Source organism: Marmota marmota, unplaced genomic scaffold, assembly GCF_001458135.2.
Source record: "Marmota marmota marmota unplaced genomic scaffold, marMar, whole genome shotgun sequence".
Taxonomy (NCBI): domain Eukaryota; kingdom Metazoa; phylum Chordata; class Mammalia; order Rodentia; family Sciuridae; genus Marmota; species Marmota marmota.
This window is the reverse complement of record NW_026000305.1, coordinates 247311-266304: the sequence shown is the minus strand read 5'-3', so window position 1 is coordinate 266304 and position 18994 is coordinate 247311. Positions and strand designations below refer to the sequence as shown.

The window sequence follows — 18994 nt, the reverse complement described above, 5'->3', positions numbered from 1 at the left end:
TGCAGATTTATTTTCAGCTCACTCAGGGGCTAGACTTCCTCTCTCAGGATATAGAGACCCAATAAAAGGTATAAAATTCCAGAAAAAATAATGGTTGATGCACTTAAGTCCTGGCCCTCCCTTTTTTCCCTTCCTCTTACAAAAGCCCTCTGGCCTGAGACTTCCAGAACTATAGAGCAGTTAATTCCAGCCATTTAACTACTTTCAGAACATTCTGTTACTTTACCCTAACTTAGGAGAGCCTCACATATTACATGACTTTAATAAAGCTGTTTATGGAGGGGTCACCCCCATTATATGGGTCTTAGTTACACTCTGTTTCTCCAGGTAGCATCTGAGGGACTCGAATCAAGCTCCTGAACCTTGTTAAGTCTGAACAACTTTAGAAAGCTGGTGATTTTGAAATCAGAGCCCCTTTGTGAGAAATAGGTGGCAAAACAACGTAATGTAACAAGTACAGTGCCCATCCTACAGTGGGTACTCAGAGTTCTCTGGGTGCAGAATGAAGGAATACAATGTAATGTAACCAACACAGAGACTGGAATGCAGAGTTCCCTGTATTTGTAGCAACACATAGCTGGGCCTCAAACCTTCTAGTTGGCTTCCTCTGCAGGGGTGGCTCAATTGGAAACAGCTCCCTGGGTGTGAGGCTGGTAGTAAACTCAGGAGGCAGTGAGAACAGGAAGTCAAGTCTCCTCTGGCCCCAGGGCTCTCCTCTATACGCCCTTGGGGATGGAACTTCCTGTAAAGACTCCATCTTGTTAGTCTGGCTCTGACAAAGTGAGTTGGAGCTTGCTCTCAGCTTGCTCAGCAGCCTTCCTCAATCTTTCAGAGATTCAAATTGTCAGACGACACAGATTCTCTGCAGAAGAACCTCGTGAGGATTTTGGTGGCCAGACACATAATGGGTGAGTTGGTCAGCATAAGGCCTTGGTCTCAGGTCCCCAAGGGGTATTCTGGGCCCCTCCCCCATCCATAAGAAACCTTACTAAACTTTAAGATGCAAAGGGGATTGTGGCAAGGTCCCAGGTTGATATTTTTCATAAAGACAAGTGTCAATTGAGATCTGAGATACTTTTTATGTTTCCACATGGAAAACCTCTCTTTGGCTTGGCTGAAGTTAATTTTTTGTCCTATTTGAGGGGAAAGTCCAGGGTTTGAGGAATAGAGAATGTCACTTGAAAGACGGGATTCCAGCTAATGGTGGAGGAGGGGCAGGGAAGCTACCTGTACCCTTGACTTTTTACACCAACCATTCAGGGTAGATTGTATTTATTCCCATAGAAGTTTCCCAAGCCTTGTTTTATGTGCTAGCAGATGACCTATCTGGAATATTATATGTGTAGCTTTTATACATATATAATAATCCATATCAATTAAGTAGATTTGTTACCCAGATTTTAAAAATAATTTAAGATGAGGTTCAACTATCAGATTGGCTTTGAGTTCCTGGGCTTAGGTGATCCTCCTGCCTCAGCCTCGAGAGTTGCTGGGACTGCAGGCATGAACTAACATGCCCATCTTGTTACTTATATTATTTAAATCTTCACCAAATAGGTGAATTTTTGTCTGCAGGCTGTATCTGTTATTCAATGAAGTGTGCTAAAATTTTCCCCAAACTGTGAATGTATTCATTTCTCCATTTCTTTTAACCAGTTTTTTCTTTGTATATTTTGGCTCTGTGTTCATGCAGAAAAATCAAAAATTTTTAATATCTTACTGTTGAATTGATCCTTTATCCTTATGAATTCTCCCTATTTTCTCTATTTTTTCATTAAAGTGTAGAGCTATGCAGATTTTCAGTTAGTGAATGGATAGAATGGTTTATTGTTTTTTTCAGTACTTAAAAAAAACATTTTAGACTGTGGATGTAGCTCAATGGTAGAGCACTTCCTAGTGTGTGAAGCCCTGGGTTTAATTCCCTGTGTTACCAAAAATTGATAAAATAATTGTATATGTTTATGTGTACAGTATATTTATTTTTTAGCTTAACTATGCATATACTTTATTATTCAAGATTCGTTTTCCAGAAATCTATATTTCTGTTGAGTTCCATTCCTATTTTTTTGCTGATTCTAAGACAATCAGTAATTCAAATTTCCTTTTTTAATAACTTCATTTATTTATTATTATGTGGTGCTGAGGATCCAACCCAGGGTCTTGCCTGTGTTAGGCGAGCGCTTTAGTGCTGAGCCACAACCCCAGCCCATTAATTCCAACTTCAAACATAAATTATTCTTATTTTTTCCTTGACAAAAAGCAAACCTTACATACCACATATCTTTGTTTAGCAGAAACATAATCTGCTTTTCTCATGTGCAGAGTTGTTTTTCCTTTTTCCTATTTTTATTTTTTAAATTTGATTTTTTTTAGTTATACGTGATAGTATATTTTCCCATGATATTTCATTGCATTTATACAACGTGTAATGATCACTTCAGGGTAACTGGTGTAGCCATTGCCTCAAATTTATCATTTCCTTAAGTAACATTCAAAATCCTCTCTTCTAGCTATTTTGAAATATACAATTGTCATCAGCCACAGTTACCCCACATTGCTATAAAACATTGGAAGTTATTCCTTCTATCCAACTGTACCCCTGGACCCATTAACTGTCCTTTCTCAATCCCAGACCTTTGCACCCTTCCTAGGCACTGGTAACCTGACATTGTATTCTCTATTTCTATGAGGTCAACTTTTTTAGTTTCTACATATACGTGAGAATATTTTGCCATGTATTTATTTAAAAATTTTTATATCATTAAATTTTACATGTTTCTTTTAAGGAAAATTTGATGAAATATTATGTAGTCTGACTCTGTCCATATATCAATTTAGGGTATTTAATTTACTCTGCTTTTATGAAATTATAAGATATAATTTGGATCAAATAGACAATAATAATCTATATACACATTTGCCTATTCTGAGTTCTTGCTCTCTTCTTTCCTTTGATGTGTTTAAAATTTGTAGCTATTAAATTTTTATGTCATTTGGCTGAATAAACATTCTTTGGCCATCCTTATAGTGTTTGCCCTTAGGATTACAATGTACATCTTTGCCCCATAGTGGTCTAATGTAAATTAGTTCTTTTGCAAATTCTCAAACAGTGCAGGGACCTTGGAACACTGTGATGTTATTAACCCTCCCTATTTATTGTCATACATTTTAAGTATGTATAGATTAAAACACTCAAAAGAAATTATCCTTGTATTATATAATCAATATTCACTTAGATTTGCCTCCATATTCACAAATGTGGAAAATGAGAATTTTCCTTCCCTGAATCAATGATCCTCCATCTGGGATCATATTCTTTTCTATATAAAGAACCTTTAAATACTTCCTTTGATTTGAGTCTTCTGGCCAATTTTAACTCAGATTTTGTTATAAGAACATTATTATGAAATGTCTGATAAGCAATGTTATCCCTTAAAATACACTTTTTTTCTATTAATGTTTTTATAGTGACTTTATTTGTTATTTCTTAGAAACTTCTTAAGGAAGATTTCTTCATATGCTGTTTCTCTATTGTTTCCTGATTTCTGGCACTCAAAGTAAACGTGCTAGATACACTTACTACATCTCCTGCTTTCCTCTCTTTTACAATTCTCCATAATTATGTATAACTAATATTTACTCTGTATTTTCTTCAATCTTATTTTCCATTTTTCTAGTTCTTTCAAGAAGGGAACTTGGCTTTTATCCTTGAACCATAACAGGAAACTTTCGGGGTAGATTGTTTTTTAATAGCTTCATTTATTTTTATATTGTGCTGAGGACTGAACCCAGTGCCTCACAACTGCAAGGCACATACTCTACCACTGAGCTACAGCCTTGCCCCTCAGGGTAGATTTTTATATATCTCCTCAAGAAGAGGAAGGAGATAAGAGTTAGAGATGATAAACAAATTGTCCAAATTACCCAAACTGAAAAGGGCAAAGTAGGGAATAATAACATCACAGATCACATCCTAGCTTATGATACATTCCTGTTTTCTTCACCCCACCCCTCACCTTGAGACTGGAATCACCTGATTTCACTTATGGTTGGCAAGTGATCTATCATGGAGCTTCATCTCCAGCCTTATATATTTATTTTTAGATTATAAAATACAGTGATATTTCTTTTTATGCTATTATATTTTCCCAGAACTTTTTCTGGCATTTACCACTGATGTGTTGTTTTCAATATAAGGTCCCAATTCCCAAGCTAACACCCTTCAAAGAAGAGCAAGATGCTGGGGTATTTTTCGAAGGAGATTTCCAAATTGGTCTGAACCAGTCAGTGCTGCCATGAATATTTCATCCCACCAGCAGCAAGAAGGAGATTCAGCAATGAATGATGCCCACATGGATTCTGGAGTTAGATAGTAAGTGACCAGTCATCAGTATGGCTGGAATAGACCATCCAGTGAAATATATAACCTTGTAGTTAAATATGTAATTCTTTCATCTCTCCAACCTGGAAGAGTGAGAAATGATAGGTTCAGATTAAAGGTTCAGCAAATTTTCATAATCCTGGTACCAAGCAGCAAAATATGTATAGAAAACTTTCTAAGCAGTAGGGATTATTTCTTTTTCTTCACTTCTCCACAGCACTCCCTATGTCATCCCATCCCATCATTGGAGAAGCAATTTATACAAACAAGACCAGACCCATGGTAATATGGAGAGAGCACAAAAACCTCCAGAGCAAAGAACCGAGGGAAACAGGCAGAATGGAACCTTAGGGAGCTGGTTCAAGATCACAGTGAGTGTTGTGGCAAAATGGACCAAATATCCAGAAGGAGAATGGGGGCAGTTGTATTGGACTCGTATCAGGACGCAAGGTTCATTTCTGGGTGCAGGGGAATTGGTAATTTATTTTTTTATCACTAAGAGTTAATATCCCGGGTCATATAAGAGCAGATTAAGAGAGATAATATAAAGGGTACAAGGTGACTGCAGGGAGAATAGAAATGGTTGCATATAAGCAAAGGAAAAAATCTAACACTAAGGAGATTGAACAATTCCAAACCAGATTATTGTTTGGCAAAAATTTAATGTGTGTGTGTGTGTGTGTGTGTGTGTGTGTGTGTGTGTGTTTGATTCGATTCTCTGGGGTCCTTGACAAGGAGGCAGGCCAGATCTGCCTTGGGTAAGATTTCTTGGAATTTACCAAGGTAGTTCACATTAGATATCTGACATTTTTTATTGAAGAAAACTATCTGAATTTTTTAAAAAGATACTTAAGTCCATGTCTGATATAAAAGCTAAAAATAATGGAATTTGTCCTATCTTTAGAAATTATTTTAAAGCCTGAAAACGGTCTGAAAGAAACATGCTTGTATTTAAATTTAATGTTTCCATCTTTTTTTTTTTTGCTCCTAGATTCCATTTGGCATAAAATATGAAGAGAAGTGGCTGCTGAATTTGATTCAGAGCCAGTGCAGTCTCCCTTTTACTCCGGTTGAGGTAAGAGATAAAAGTAAGGGCTATAAGAGGAAACAGGACAGAGGAAGGCTGGAAGAGCAGCAATTCTGACCTCACATTCTATTTTTCTCACCACTGTCACTGTAGTTTCACTATGAGAAAATGCAGGCCCAGTTCTTTGTTGAGAATGCCAGCATTGCCTTCGCACTGAAGAATATTGGTGATAAGATTCGGGATGAGGATAATGAAAAGGTATGTGTCAAGGGGATAACCAGAGCCAATCAAGGGGGCAAGAGGGCAGGCCAGGGGTGATACCTTGTTCTTGGGGTTCAAAGTTCTTGGTGCAGACCCAGCTCCTCATGTGTTATCTGCAGATATCAATCTTTGTCACTCCTTCTGAGGTACCCTGCTCTATTAAGGATCTACAGTCAGAAAAGGTAGAGCAAGTGAAGGTAATGTAGACTCAAAACAAGTTGTGCACCAACAGCCATACCCCCTCTGTTTTCCCTGTATATTGCCCTACCACCTCTGCCTCAGAGCTACTGAACTCCATCTTTAACTTTGCAGTTGACCATGAACAAACAATGTGATACCTCCCATCAAGCTCTTGACATTCAGAGACCCCCTGTTGAACCAAGTATGGCTGATAGCTGTAATTCTGGGGTAGAGGAGGGCAGATGCTTGGGAGGGATATTTAGGGATTGTCACTTGGGGAAGTGTTGGTGTTGGAATTGGGCCAGCTGGTCTCCTCTCAGCCTTCTGATTCCCACCTCTTGCTTCCTGAAGACTTGATGACCCATGCTATTGAAATGGCACCGAATCCTAGAAAGCACATGGTTACTTCCTTGAATATTCCTGAAGAGAACAAACCCAATGTGAGACCTTAGGCTTAATGATGTTATTGAGGGTGGGAGAGGTTAGCTAGCAGCCAGACTGGTCTCAGATATTCCCCATTAGAGCCCTAACTCTAACTCTTTCCTCATCATAGCTTACCTTGCCAACCTACCAGCTGGTTGGCATGATGAATACTATGCCAAAGGATCTCAGTATTGAAAACCCAAATGTCTCCAAAAGTAAGGTAAGATGTAAGACTCAGATCATTATTTGAAGGAAAAGTGGAAGGACTCATCAGGGTGGTGACAAGAGGCAGAGAAGTAGATTTTTTGGTAAAAAAGGGAGTTGGGGATGCAGGGCCCTTCACCTCTCTTTCCGTAGTTCATGTGTTCTTCCACATAATTACAGGTGAAGTCTGCAGGAAAGATGGACAGCGGGAAAGGGCTGGAACCAGAAGAGATGTGTGCAGACAGAAACTCTCTGTGCACCACCTTCCTGGATAAGTCCAACAACATGAAGTCAGTTGTAACCTTTGCTACCCACTGGGACTTCAGCTGCCCCTGATGTGTACTTTTGCAGAAGGAGGCAGCCTTGGTTCTCTGGGAGGACCACAGGCTCCACCCTCTCCTATGTCTGTGTCCCCCAGCTGTGCTCACAGGTCTGCTTTGCCTCTTCTGACCTGCTCCCTTTTTCACCTGGTCTGGTGTATGTTTTCCACCTCTCTGCACCTGGCCTCCTCCAGAATGCTCTCCTGGGATAGGAGTAGTTTCCTTTCCTATCCTGAGAAGGTCCCTTCTTCCTTTGCTCCACAAAGTTCTCCCCACCTGTCCCAGGCTGACATGGAGATTTCATGCCCTGTGCCAAGGGCCAAGGCTCTAGGTGGCTACCATCACAACATCTGTTCCTTTAGGCCATTGGTGGGAACTGTTTCCTCCTTGGGGAGAAACATGGGTTCCCTGAGTCAAGGAGCCATAGGTGGGCTACTGGCAGTGAGAAGAGGCCTTCCCAAGACAGGAGGGGAAGGCAGAGGGCAAAGGAGGGGCAGGAGGAGGAGGAGCACAGTCTGCTCCCTCCCCCACTCCACATCCCACATCCAACCTCGTCCCTCAGAGCAGCCCTGGTAGCCCAAGTCAAGATGATTCCTTGGGCAAGACACTGACTCAGACAGGCACAGGTGCACAGGGACCACCATGAGGGAACCGGGTGCTCATAAGAGGGAGCCACAGACCCTCTGTCACATGCTGAGCTGGTGCCTGATTCTTCACTATTGGTGCTGGGAATGATACCTCCTGTGGGGGCGGCTCCTTTTCGCATACCTGGCACCCTCTGGACCCACACAGGAGACAAAGGCTGGACCTGCATCCAGTGGGCCCCAGCCCAGCAGGTACATGTTTTCATTCCTGCCTTGGGCTCCAGGGCCAGCCAGGGGCAGGTGAAGGAATGGGCTGCAGTAGGGGAGCTGGTTTCTTCTCACTTCTGCCTTGACCTCCAGCACTGGGGTGGAGCATCTTCCCCTACCATTTGCTTTGCTTCTCATTGTCTCTACTTTTCTTTGTCTCCCCCAACTCTCCCTCCCCTATCTTCACTCCTTTTTGGTCGCCATATCCCTTCCTTCCCCTCCCTGCCTTATTCACCCCACTGCTCCAGCATTTTGTGGGGCAGGGAGATGACCTGGTCTTGGCCTGGCCAGGTCATGCCATGCCCCACAGAATGCTGGATATCCAGCAAGATAGCAGAGCCCTGGGCTCCCACCTCATTCCCTGTTCCCTGCAGAGCCTTCCTTGGGGATCAGGAAGAAGGTAAGGGAGGCATGGAGGGGAAGGAAGCCCTGGAGCCTCAATGCAGCTTTGTGGTGGCCCTGGTGAAATGTGTCATGGCAGTGGAAGTGGGAGCTCCCAGGGAGAAGGAAAGGGAGGAGAGCTAGAGGGAGAGACAACTCTCTCTGTGTCAATCAACAGGAAAGTCAGTTATACAGTTTCAATTGTTTTTGTCTATTTTGTTTTGATTTAAAATATGTTTAGTCATTTATTTTCAACTGACACATAAACATTTCATTTGCACATATTAATGTGATACCATGTAATACTTCTATATACACATACATTGTATGACTTTTAAATCAGTTTATCTTGATTTTTGATAGCTCCATCCTGGAATTGTTTCCCAAGTTATTATGTCTGGTAAGTTTGCTCCTTTCTCATTGACTCCTCTAATGGAAACTTATACTGTTTCCAACCTGCCCTGAAACCCTTTAGGTCTTGCCCAAGTTATATTTTTGGATCTGACACTTAAACCTCAAAGGTATATGGAGAGGCAATACAGACCTATATGGGAACTTTACAAAGGCTCTGACCTTTCTTCACACAGGGACCCCTTGCCATGACCCTAGCTGTGGTTCTGTCCATATCATTTCCATGGCCTTTTCACATGGAATTTGTGACCTAACCCTCTCCTGGACTCATCCCTTTCTTTAATCATCCAGCATCACTTCCTTTTCCTGTACTGATGCCTCCTCTTGCCTTCCCCAGGATGGGCAGGAGTCACCTAGACCAACTCTATGTGGCATTGAAGCTCACAAGAAGTTACCAACTTGCAAGGTGAAGAGAGAGGCTCATGCAGGGTTTTAGGTGGTACACAAAGAGCACATAATAGCTATTATCCCAAACGTTCATTTTATTCCAGGGAAGTTTCTTTGGATCTGACATACTGAAGAATCTGGTCCTACAGTTCCTACAGCAGTAAGTCCCTCTGGGGTTCTCTGGACTTGGGGGATGAGGGAAGTAAGGCCATATTATCATAGGGCTGCTTGATGAAACTTTTAAGTCTCATTTGGGGTCCAAACCATAGAGATAGACTATTCATTTGCTCCCCTGCAGGTATTACTTGATCTATGACTATGGAGACCGAAAGAGTCTCCTGGGCACTTATCATATTGAGGCCTGCTTCTCTCTGACCATTCCATTCAACCCCAAGGATCCAGCCTTGTGAGTATCACAGCTCAGACTCTGGTCTATGGTAGTGTGAATCCCCAGCAGACATAGTCCAGCTCTTGGAAATATGTGCACCAGATAGACCTACACCTCTTGTTCCTCTTTTTCTCCTAGGAACAGCTTTTGTGAGTATTTCAAGTATAACAGGGATATAAAGAAGCTCAAGAATTCCTGTAAGTGTGTGATGGGGAAGACTGGGCAGCGGCAGCATAAGGGGGTATGAAGGGGTCAGTCATGGGGGTCAAGGGCAAGGGTGTGGCAGCCCCCCTCATCTTTGCTTCTCCTGTCCTCTACAGACCAGTGGAAGCAACTGAAGCACACAAAACGTGACATCTTGGATACCCTCTGCGTGTTGCCCAAGACTCGGCATGACCTCAGCTCCTTTGTGGTGGACATGTGGTTCCAGACGGTGAGCACCTGCTTCCTCCCTGGGGTGGGACCAGAAAGCTGGAGGTGGGTAGGAGGTTAAGCAGATCCTGAGTTCCTGCATTGCCCCCTTTCAGGAAACAATGCTCTGCTTCTCTGTGAATGGTTTGTTCAAGGAAGGTGAGTGTCTATACAACCCCCTCAGATCGCCTGCTGCTCCCTCCCCTGGGTGGGCACCCTCTTAGAACTCTCCCAGCTTCCCTGATTCTAGGCCTTTCCTTCATGTTCTTCCCTGGGGGCTCTTCCCTCGGTGCTCCCACTCTGCCCACAAAGCATCCTGGTCTGAACGTGGTCTGTGCCTGTCTGTCCCACAGCTCCGGTGTGTGTTAGGGACATAGGCTGTGGGGTTCCATGGCTCTCCTCCCAGGTCCTTACTCTGTGGCCTTGGACCAATTACTTGACCTCTCTTTTTCCCCATTTGTAAAATGGGGCTAGAAGAACCCATCTCTTGGGCAGATGTGAGATGAAGATCAAGTGAACTTTTGAAGTGGTTTTCACAACATATATTAGGGGACCCATTGCAGGGAGTAGACTGTTTCTACTATTGCCCTCTCATTTCTGCCACAACTTTGTGACTCCAAGTGAACAATTTCTGGTTCTGGTCCCCTTCAGCATAATACCTTCCCTGGGAAACACTGTGTAAGCTTGTAAATCATGTACAACTTTAAGGGGGTATTGTTTGTTGTCCTTGAAGTGGAAGGAAAGTCCCCTGGCTCTGTTCGTGCCTTCATCAGAACCTTCATCGCTATTCCTGGAAGCAATTCCAGGTAAGTGCTATATTGTAATTGCTTCCAGGAAAGTGCTATATTGTAAGTGGGAACACTCTACTGAGCCTTAGCCTGTAGGTGTGGGAATGTGGTGGTGCAGTCATTGAAAACCCAAAGTATAGTCAAGTGCTTCAGTTCTTTCCTGATGCAGTACTCACTTGCTGTGACTTTGGCCAAGTCATATGACCTCTCTGTAACTCAGTGTCTTTCTCTGAAAACGGTGATTACATTTTTCACTCCCTTCTAATATTGTAAGGGGCAAATGTGAGTGTAAAGTATTCCTGGTTCATAGGTAAATCTATAAATCGTGTAAGCTTGTTGACAATCTCCAAAGTTGGCCTCTGGGAGAATGTTAAATGATACCAGCCAAAAAATGTCAGGCACAATAGGGAATATGGAAGGCATCTGGTTGCTGAGCAGAGGTAGCAGGATTGTTGTTGGGGAAGATTTTTGTTAGGGAGTGGGGCTGTACATCTTTCCAGTCAACTGAGGGTCTGCTTCTCTTTCAGCCTGTGCATCATCAATGATAAGCTGTTTGTGCGGGACACTAGCCCCCAGGGGAACCAGAGCCCCTTCTGCATCCCTATGGCCACATGTTCCTCCACCCCTGTGCCTGCCCTCTCCCAGGAGCAGCAGGAAATGGTACAGGCTTTCTCTGTCCGGTCTGGGATGAACCTCAAGTGGTCTCAGAAGTAAGTGATGGGTCTACATAATGATTATATATTTGCTGGGTGGATCAGGGGAGTGAATTATGGAAACTTGCAGATAGTTGGTTTTTGTTCTTTATTTCACTCAGTATCATACTGAATGTTTACCTTTCAGTACACAGTAAGCTACCTAGTTATTTTGAAAAAGTTTATGATACTTCTCTAAATTCAAGACATTTTGCTTTTCAGGATTTCCAACTCCCAAGTGACATACTGTGCCACAGAGTTTTTTTTTTTTTTTTTTTTTTTTTTTTTTGCTATACATGTTACACTACACATGGAGGCATGTTTTTGTCATGTAGATTAGAAATGTCATTGTGTTATTGGAGTATCTCCTCTTGGGTCCTAATGGATGTCTCTTATCCTTTCTCTACCCCAGATACCTTGAGGAGAACCACTGGGACTACATCAGAGCTACACAAGTTCTTACTATGCCCAAGGTGAGGTTTGAGGATTCAGGCCAAGTGAGCAAAAGCCAGGTGGCCTGAGGATGAGGCCATTGACTTCTGGTTCTGCTGATCACCAAACTCCTTTCCTCACTTCCTGTAGGTAAAGGGCATGGTCCCAGAGGAGACCCTCAAAAAGACTGATCCTGAATCTTAAGTACAAAGCCCTGAGAAGAAATTCCTGGGTGTTGTCATCTTTATCTTCTTCATCTTTGTTGCATTTTTTGTTCTAGTATGTGTATTTCTCTATGACTGAACTGGTTGTGACTGAAAGCCAAATTCTAACTTGTAGGGCTAATTCTCATGCATCCAAAGAGTCAAGTGTTCCATGCATTTGCTCCACCTCCCAGGATGCCTGTTTATTTTCCTAATAAGAATGATGCTGTCCATTAGGTTAAACCTGCAAAAATCCATTTGAGACAGGCTTTACTCTCTAGGTTCTGCAGAGAAAGAAACGTATACTCAGAAGGAGCAATTCCTGGGAAGGAGTGGAGTAGAGACTCAAATTTTGGACCCACATTTAGACCAGAGCTGTGCCCCAAAGAGCTGTGTGGCTTTCTAGGCTGGAAGTGCTCTCTAACACTGTTAAACTTGGCCACTGGTGTTCTAGGTCCCTAGTGCATTAGTTAGATAGTTTTATGCAGAGAAGTATTAGTTTCTTAGCCATACAAATTTAAGAACAACCCCTTTCAGGGGAAATAGCATTAAAGAGCACATGGAATCCTATGAAAAAAAAAATGCTGACATATAAGAACTGTCATACTGTTAATATCCTTGATAAGTAAAGAAAAGGCAGAGAGAAAGGTAACTGACATTAACCTTGAATTGTCATTAGAAGCAATGATAATAATCACAAAATCTATGAAACTCTGTTCAACCATAAAACTATGAAAACATTAACTGTGAATGTTAAGATACTAATTTAGAAAAGGAAATTAAATTGCTATTTTCAGAAAAATACATTGCATTTGTGTGTATGTGCATGTGCAAGCATGTATCATATATTTTTATTAGTTTTTTAAAGCTGCTCTAATAAAGTACCACAAACTAGATGGTTTAAAGCTACAGGAATTTATTTTCTCACAATTCTGAAGGTCATAAATCCAAACTCAAGGTGCAAGCAAGGCCATGCTTCTTTCAGAGGCTCTAGGGGGAATCCTTTCTTGGCTTTTCAGCTTCTGGTTGCTAATGGTGATTTTATAGGTGTGGTAGCATGATTCATATTTCTGCCTCTATCTTTGCATGACATTCTCTGTGTCTTCCATTTTTCTGTTCCTTTAAAGATCACCTATTATCAGATATAGGATCTACATTAATGTAAGATGATTTAATCTATTAATATCTAAATAAGGTCACGTTCTGAGGCTACATATATGCATATCTTTTGGAGATCACTTTTCAATACCCTCCATTGTGTCCTCTGGCCTGTGAAAATTCCCATCTGTCTCATGTGAAAAATGTATTCACTAAATCCTGCCTTATTTAAAAGTTAATGCATTTTGGTATCAACTATTAAGTAAAATATACCATCTAAATATCAACTAGGGTTGGAGGTGTAGTTCAGTGGTAGAGCACTTTCATGTGCAAAGTTCAGGTTTGATTCCCAGCACCACAAAAAAGTAATGGCTTCTGAAGTCCCAAATTGCATCATCAAAGGATCTAGATCAGTTTTGGGTGAGACTCTATCATATATGAAGGGGAACAATTCTCCATCTGTGCCAGTGAAATTTAAACCAGAAAATTCTGGTTATGAGATTATCAAGGAAGGATCTGTTCACTGATGGAATAGGCATAGGGTAAACATTCCCATTCTAAGAGGGAGAATCTGAGAGAATTAAAGAGTTCACTAGTCCCAAGAAAGTTTTAAATCAATCCAGGAAAATTCTATTAGGTTTCAAGGCCCAAGAATTATCCTCTGTGGCTTGATGCTTTGATTTCTGGGATTGTGGAGGTGACCCTCTCTGACCTCTGCCTTTATAGCTGTAGCTCTGGTCTGAGAGTAATCCTTCCTTTTTCTTTATGTCTAACAGCCTTCCTTTAATTTGTCCTCCTTTCATTCCCTTCAGGTAAGGTTAGTAGTGTTTTTGTTTTGTTTTTTTGGAGGGTGGGTAACGGGGAATTGAACTCAGGTATTTGACCACTGAGCCACTTCATCTTCCCTATTTTGTATTTTATTTAGAGACAGGGTCTCACTGAGTTGCTTAACACCTCACTTTTGCTGAGGCTAGCTCTGAATTTGCAATCCTCCTGCCTCAGCCTCCCAAACTGCTGGGATTACAGGAGTGTGCCACTGTACCTGTCTAGTAGTGGTTTTGGTGAGAAAATTATTCTCAAAAACCTTGTAAGTCTCTAGTATATATCAAGTGGATACATACCATCAGATAAGAGGGTTCTCCACAGATCCTTTCCAGATAATCTCCTCTTTATTCCTGCATTCTGCTGAGAATGTACCATTTTGCATTTCTTTTTAAAAAATCTTTTTAGTTGTAGATGGACACAGTACCTTCATTTGATTTATTTATTTTTTTAAACATGGTGCTGAGGATTGAACCCAGTGCCTCACACATGCTAGGCAAGCACTCTGCCACTGAGCCACAACCCTAGCCCAATGATTTTGCATTGCTAATACATCCTTGCCAATATTTAATGCTGTTGGTTTTTAGATCTTGGACATTTTAATAGGTGTGTAGTGGTATCTTGTTTTCAATTTGCATTTTCTTGATGATATATTATGTGGAGCATCTTTTCATGTTTTCTTGTCATCTGTACATTTTCTTCACTTAGGTGTTTAGGTCTTTGGCTCATTTTTATGGGGTTATTTTCTTACTGCTGAGTTGAGTTCTTTGAATATTTTGGATAATAGCCCTTTATAAGATATGCTTTACAAGTTGTCTACTAAGGAGTGAAATTGACTTCAGATTTCCAAAATAAGGAAATATATAAGGACATAAAACATGGTAATGGTGGCTTTGGGCTGGAAAGAATGGGGGCAGTAAAAAAATGATAGCAAAAATACACAGGGTTTCTCATTGAGGTGAAGAAGTTATTCTAAAATTGACTATGGTGATGAGAAAATATATTTATGAATATACTAAAACCAACTGTCTTGTACATTTTAAATGGATGAATCTTGCAGAATATGTTATTTTTCCACAAAGCTTTTGAAAAAAAAAAAAAGATATAAAGAGAGACTCTTTTAGCTTTCCATCATTATAATAAATACTTCAATAATGAATTTATGAAAAGGGTTATGTTGGTTTTTAGTTTTGGAGATTTCATTCAATGATCATGTAGAACTGTTGTTCTGAGGGAGAACATCATGGTGGGAGTGCATGGCAGAGCAAACATGCTCAGATCATGACCAGAAAGCAAAAAAGTGAAAAAGGAAGAGATCAGGGTCCCATAATTCCCTTTGAGGGCTTGTTCCCAATGACCTAACTTACCATTAAGCCCCATATATTGAAGTTTCCACCACCTTGAAATACTACCACACTGGGGACCAAGCCTTTAACACATGAGTCTTTGCGACATTCCAGATACAAACTATAGCAGAGATTTAACTGGACTTCCTTTTAATTGAATATGAAGGACAATGTAGAGGGATACTAGAATGATGGCCAAGTTTTTGGGCTGGCCAACGGGGGACTGTAAGATGAAAAACAAAGGGGAAAATGAGTGTAAATTGGGAAAAAGTGGAGGGGGGATATCACCTGTAGATCAGGAACACTGAAAGTTTCTGAGGGGTGAGAAATCACAATATTTCTTTGAGAATCTGCCAAGAAGTATGTTTCTTAGTTTCATTTTTCTGACAAAATACCAGAGATAAGCAACTTGAAAAAAGGAAGGATTTATTTTGGTTCATGGTTTCAGAGGTTTAGTCTATGGTCACTTGGTTTAGTTGATCCTGGGCCTGTGGTAAGACAGAAAGATGTAGAGTATGTGTTGGAGCAAAGCTGCTCACCTTGAGGTGACCAGGAAGCAGAGAGAGGTGGGAGGAGGGAAGGGAAAAGGGCCTTGGACAAGATATACCCTCTGAGGGCACACCCCAGTGGCTTCCTTCTACTAGGTCTCACTTCCTAAACCTTCTACCACTTGCAAGTAGCACCAACTGAGGACCAATCCTTTAATACATAAGCATTTGGGGACATTCCAGATCCAAAATATAACAATCCCTCTCTCCCAAAAATGTAAATATACAATTGCTCCCTACACACATAATTCTGAATAACATTTAAGGAGTTCCATAGACTTCCAGGTCGAAAGAAGGCCAAATTTACTCAGGCTGATCAGCAGGCAGTACTCCTTGGGTCCTCACATAAACATATAGGGGTATGCTGGTGGGTATAAGCACTGGTGCATAATAACTCTGCAGCAAGACTAGGCTCTTCCTCAGTGACCCAAAGGTAAGGAAGTTAGGGTGAGGGTTCCAGGAATCTCCACCTCCACATCCAGCAGGAAGTTTCCAGAAAGTCTTCCAACTGGGGTAGGTGAAAAGGGGGAGAATATCAGGGACAATGATGCGCACGTGTAATCCCAGATACTTGGGAGGCTGAGGCAGGAGGGTCACAAGTTTGAAGCCAACGCAGCAACTTAGCAAGAACCTGTCTCAAAAAAAAAAAAAATGGAGGGATGAGGGTGGGTGTAGTTCAGTGGTAGAGTACTCCTGGGTTCAATCACCAGTATTGCAAAAACAAAACAAAAGAGAGATAGGCAGACTTAAGAGCTCTACTCTCCCCAAAAACTTCTGTACTCTTCTTGTTTCTCGGAAACTCACTGCTGAGAGCCACAGCGGAGTCGGAATGATGCGTGGCAGCTCGGTTATTTTGTGCCCAGCCAGACTGCAGCAACTCACTACAGAAGTGTACATGGGAATCATTCTGTTGTTTTTTTTTTTTATATGGGAACAAACCTCCCATCTATGCTAGTAGGTCACTAGGTGGGAATTTGGGGGAGAAATGAAGAAAACAAAGGTATTTACTAAGGTCTTATGTCCATTGATATTTTTAGAGTAAGCAACAAATTCAGTAGCTTTAACATAGGAAATGATGAAAAAAGTCAGGGATCACCATGGTTGGACAGAAGTGAGGACAATGAAATAAGCCCTTGGGCACAATAAATTATTACCCTTTGTAGCATGGCATGTTGCTTCTCTATCCTGTACTCTTTTCAACAAAACTCATTTTATGAGACTGTGATAAAACCACTGAAACAGAATGCTGGCACAGACAAAGTACCTGGTGAAAACTTAGCACATAATACCTCTAACATGTGAGTTAAGATAATATGTTTGCCGAGGTTACCTTTCAGGGACTTGAAGGCCACTTTTGCTGAAAAACACTAACTCTTCACTTGGGCCTAGAGATGTCTGATGTGGCACTATAATGGGATGAAAGGCCTGATATCTCTGCCTTCATATTATGTCTGAACCCTTTGTTGCTGTAAATTTTAGTTAAGATTCTATTCAACTCTTTTTTTTTTTTTGGTACCAGGGATTGAACTCAGGGGCATTCAACCACTGAGCCACATCCTCAGCCCTCACTGAGTCTCTTAGCTCACTCACTGAGTTGCTTAGCGCCTTGCTGTTGCTGGGGCTGGCTTTGAACTCGTGATCCTCCTGCCTCAGCCTCATGATCTTCTGGGATTATAGGCATGTGGCATCATGCCTGGATGTATACATGTTAATTGACTGATAGAGCTGGTATGTGTTTTCTTTATCCTCATGCTTTTTCAGCAGCTATAGCAGCCCAAGCACCCAAAGTCCTTCAGCCTTATCATAAGTCCCAAATTGAGCTACAAGGTCAGAATGTTTGCATAGGATGATGGCATCACCTACACATGTAACTCAACAGTTCCCAGGACAAGTTGACTGTGACTACATGGTGGTACAAGTCTCATGCAAGAAGAAACATCTTTCAGAATCACGACCCTGGCCAATGAAAAATTACCAAACTTTAGCCCATCCAAGAAAATCAGTAAAAACTTGAACCTCCCTTGATTCAGGAAGGAGCCTGATTTCTTGACCAATGTTTTCTCTCTTCAGTTGAAGCCCCAATTAAAGCCCTGTCTGTATATTCACGCTCACTTAATTTCATTTCTATGTTCACTGAATCAAATGCTCCAATCTCCTATATCAATCAGAGGCTCTGAAATGTAAGGGTAAGAGAAATAGCACTTTCCTAACCTTTTGTGAACCAGGGATGATTTGACTGTCTCTGCATCCTTCAACCTACCTGACCTCACAACTCTTCTTTGCTTAGATCATCATAATCACCCATAATAATAGCCATTAATTTTCAGCAGTTGATGTCAGTTGTCAGCAAATATTTTTTCTGCATTTAATGAATGTTCATTAAAATAGAATAAAACAGAAACATTTATTAACAATTGAAATTTGTCCCAGAAGGAAAATAAAATAGATTATTTACATAAAGTGCCCATAATCTGACTACTAAACTTCTCCCTGAAATTGTACTTAACAGATGATTTTAGAAACACAGATTGTTGGGAGTATTCCCTCTTTTTTATTTTCCAAAATAATTTCAAACACTCTAGAGTGTTCTAAAAATGACAGTGAGTGGAACCCAGAAGAAAACATCTTCTGTATGGTACAAATGAACATAAACAATGAATTTTTATTTTTACTTCCCCTAGCAAACCATCTCTTTCAAAAATAAAATTCTCTCATTTCCAATTTTTGAGGCATTCTAATTTTTTTAAAAGAAGGAAACAAAAATTATTAGGAAGCATATATACAGCTAGGAGATGAGATAAAGCAGAACAGGCCAAGGCCAAGCTAAGGGGTGGGGGATGCAGGGGGAAGGGAACAGATTCTCCCTGGTAACCAGAGAAGGGCCAACTCCAACCACAAGATGGTGATGCCACTTGTGGGGCCTCAGATTGGAGAGGACCTAGATGAGTGACACAGCAGTGCGTGTGGGGGCACTGCTCACAGACAGGAGGGGGGTGTCTTGTTGACTGCCCACCAGTTGGTGTTGGGGGGAGGGTGAGCTCTGGTGACGTTCAGCCTTCACGTGACCCAGAGCTGCAGAGCGACGCAGCCCAGGGTGCAGTCGTCACTCGCGTCTGGCTACCAGCTCCCCGCTGCCCTGCGCACTGCGGGCTGGCAACGGGCCCGGGGAAAGCGGAGCAGGTAAGGGCCCTGGGGCCCGCGCTTAGCGGCCAAGCCAGCAGCAGCTTGTAGGCCCAGCGCGGGTGCAGGAGGACAGCGCGGCGGAGCCCCCCGCTTTCTCCACACCCCAGCATTCTAGAGCACATAAATAGTGGCGCCCTGGCGTCGGGGTGCAGGGCGGCTGAGGCTCGGGGGAGGGGCAGCAGAGCAAGTAAGAGCAGAGGGAAAGCACTCTGGAGTCCTGCGAGGGAAAATGGTGAACGCCGCGGGGGGCGGCGCGG

At 41.9% G+C, this 18994-nt stretch overlaps 2 protein-coding genes across 3 annotated transcripts in view; both read left to right on the top strand.

The window, feature by feature from the left end:
- Positions 1-18994, top strand: part of LOC107156063 (protein BEX1-like) — a 133399-nt gene that overhangs the window by 113530 nt on the left and 875 nt on the right. The window lies entirely within an intron of this gene.
- On the top strand, positions 905-18785 carry Nxf3 (nuclear RNA export factor 3). The gene is made up of 20 exons (XM_015502092.1): positions 905-908; positions 4198-4372; positions 4599-4752; positions 5373-5456; positions 5562-5666; positions 5789-5866; positions 5982-6051; positions 6201-6289; positions 6657-6766; positions 8392-8428; positions 8777-8845; positions 8931-8986; positions 9125-9232; positions 9353-9411; positions 9535-9647; positions 9742-9784; positions 10359-10431; positions 10941-11123; positions 11518-11578; positions 18537-18785. The coding sequence occupies exons 1-20, from the start codon at positions 905-907 to the stop codon at positions 18783-18785; spliced, it is 1920 nt and encodes a 639-aa protein (XP_015357578.1).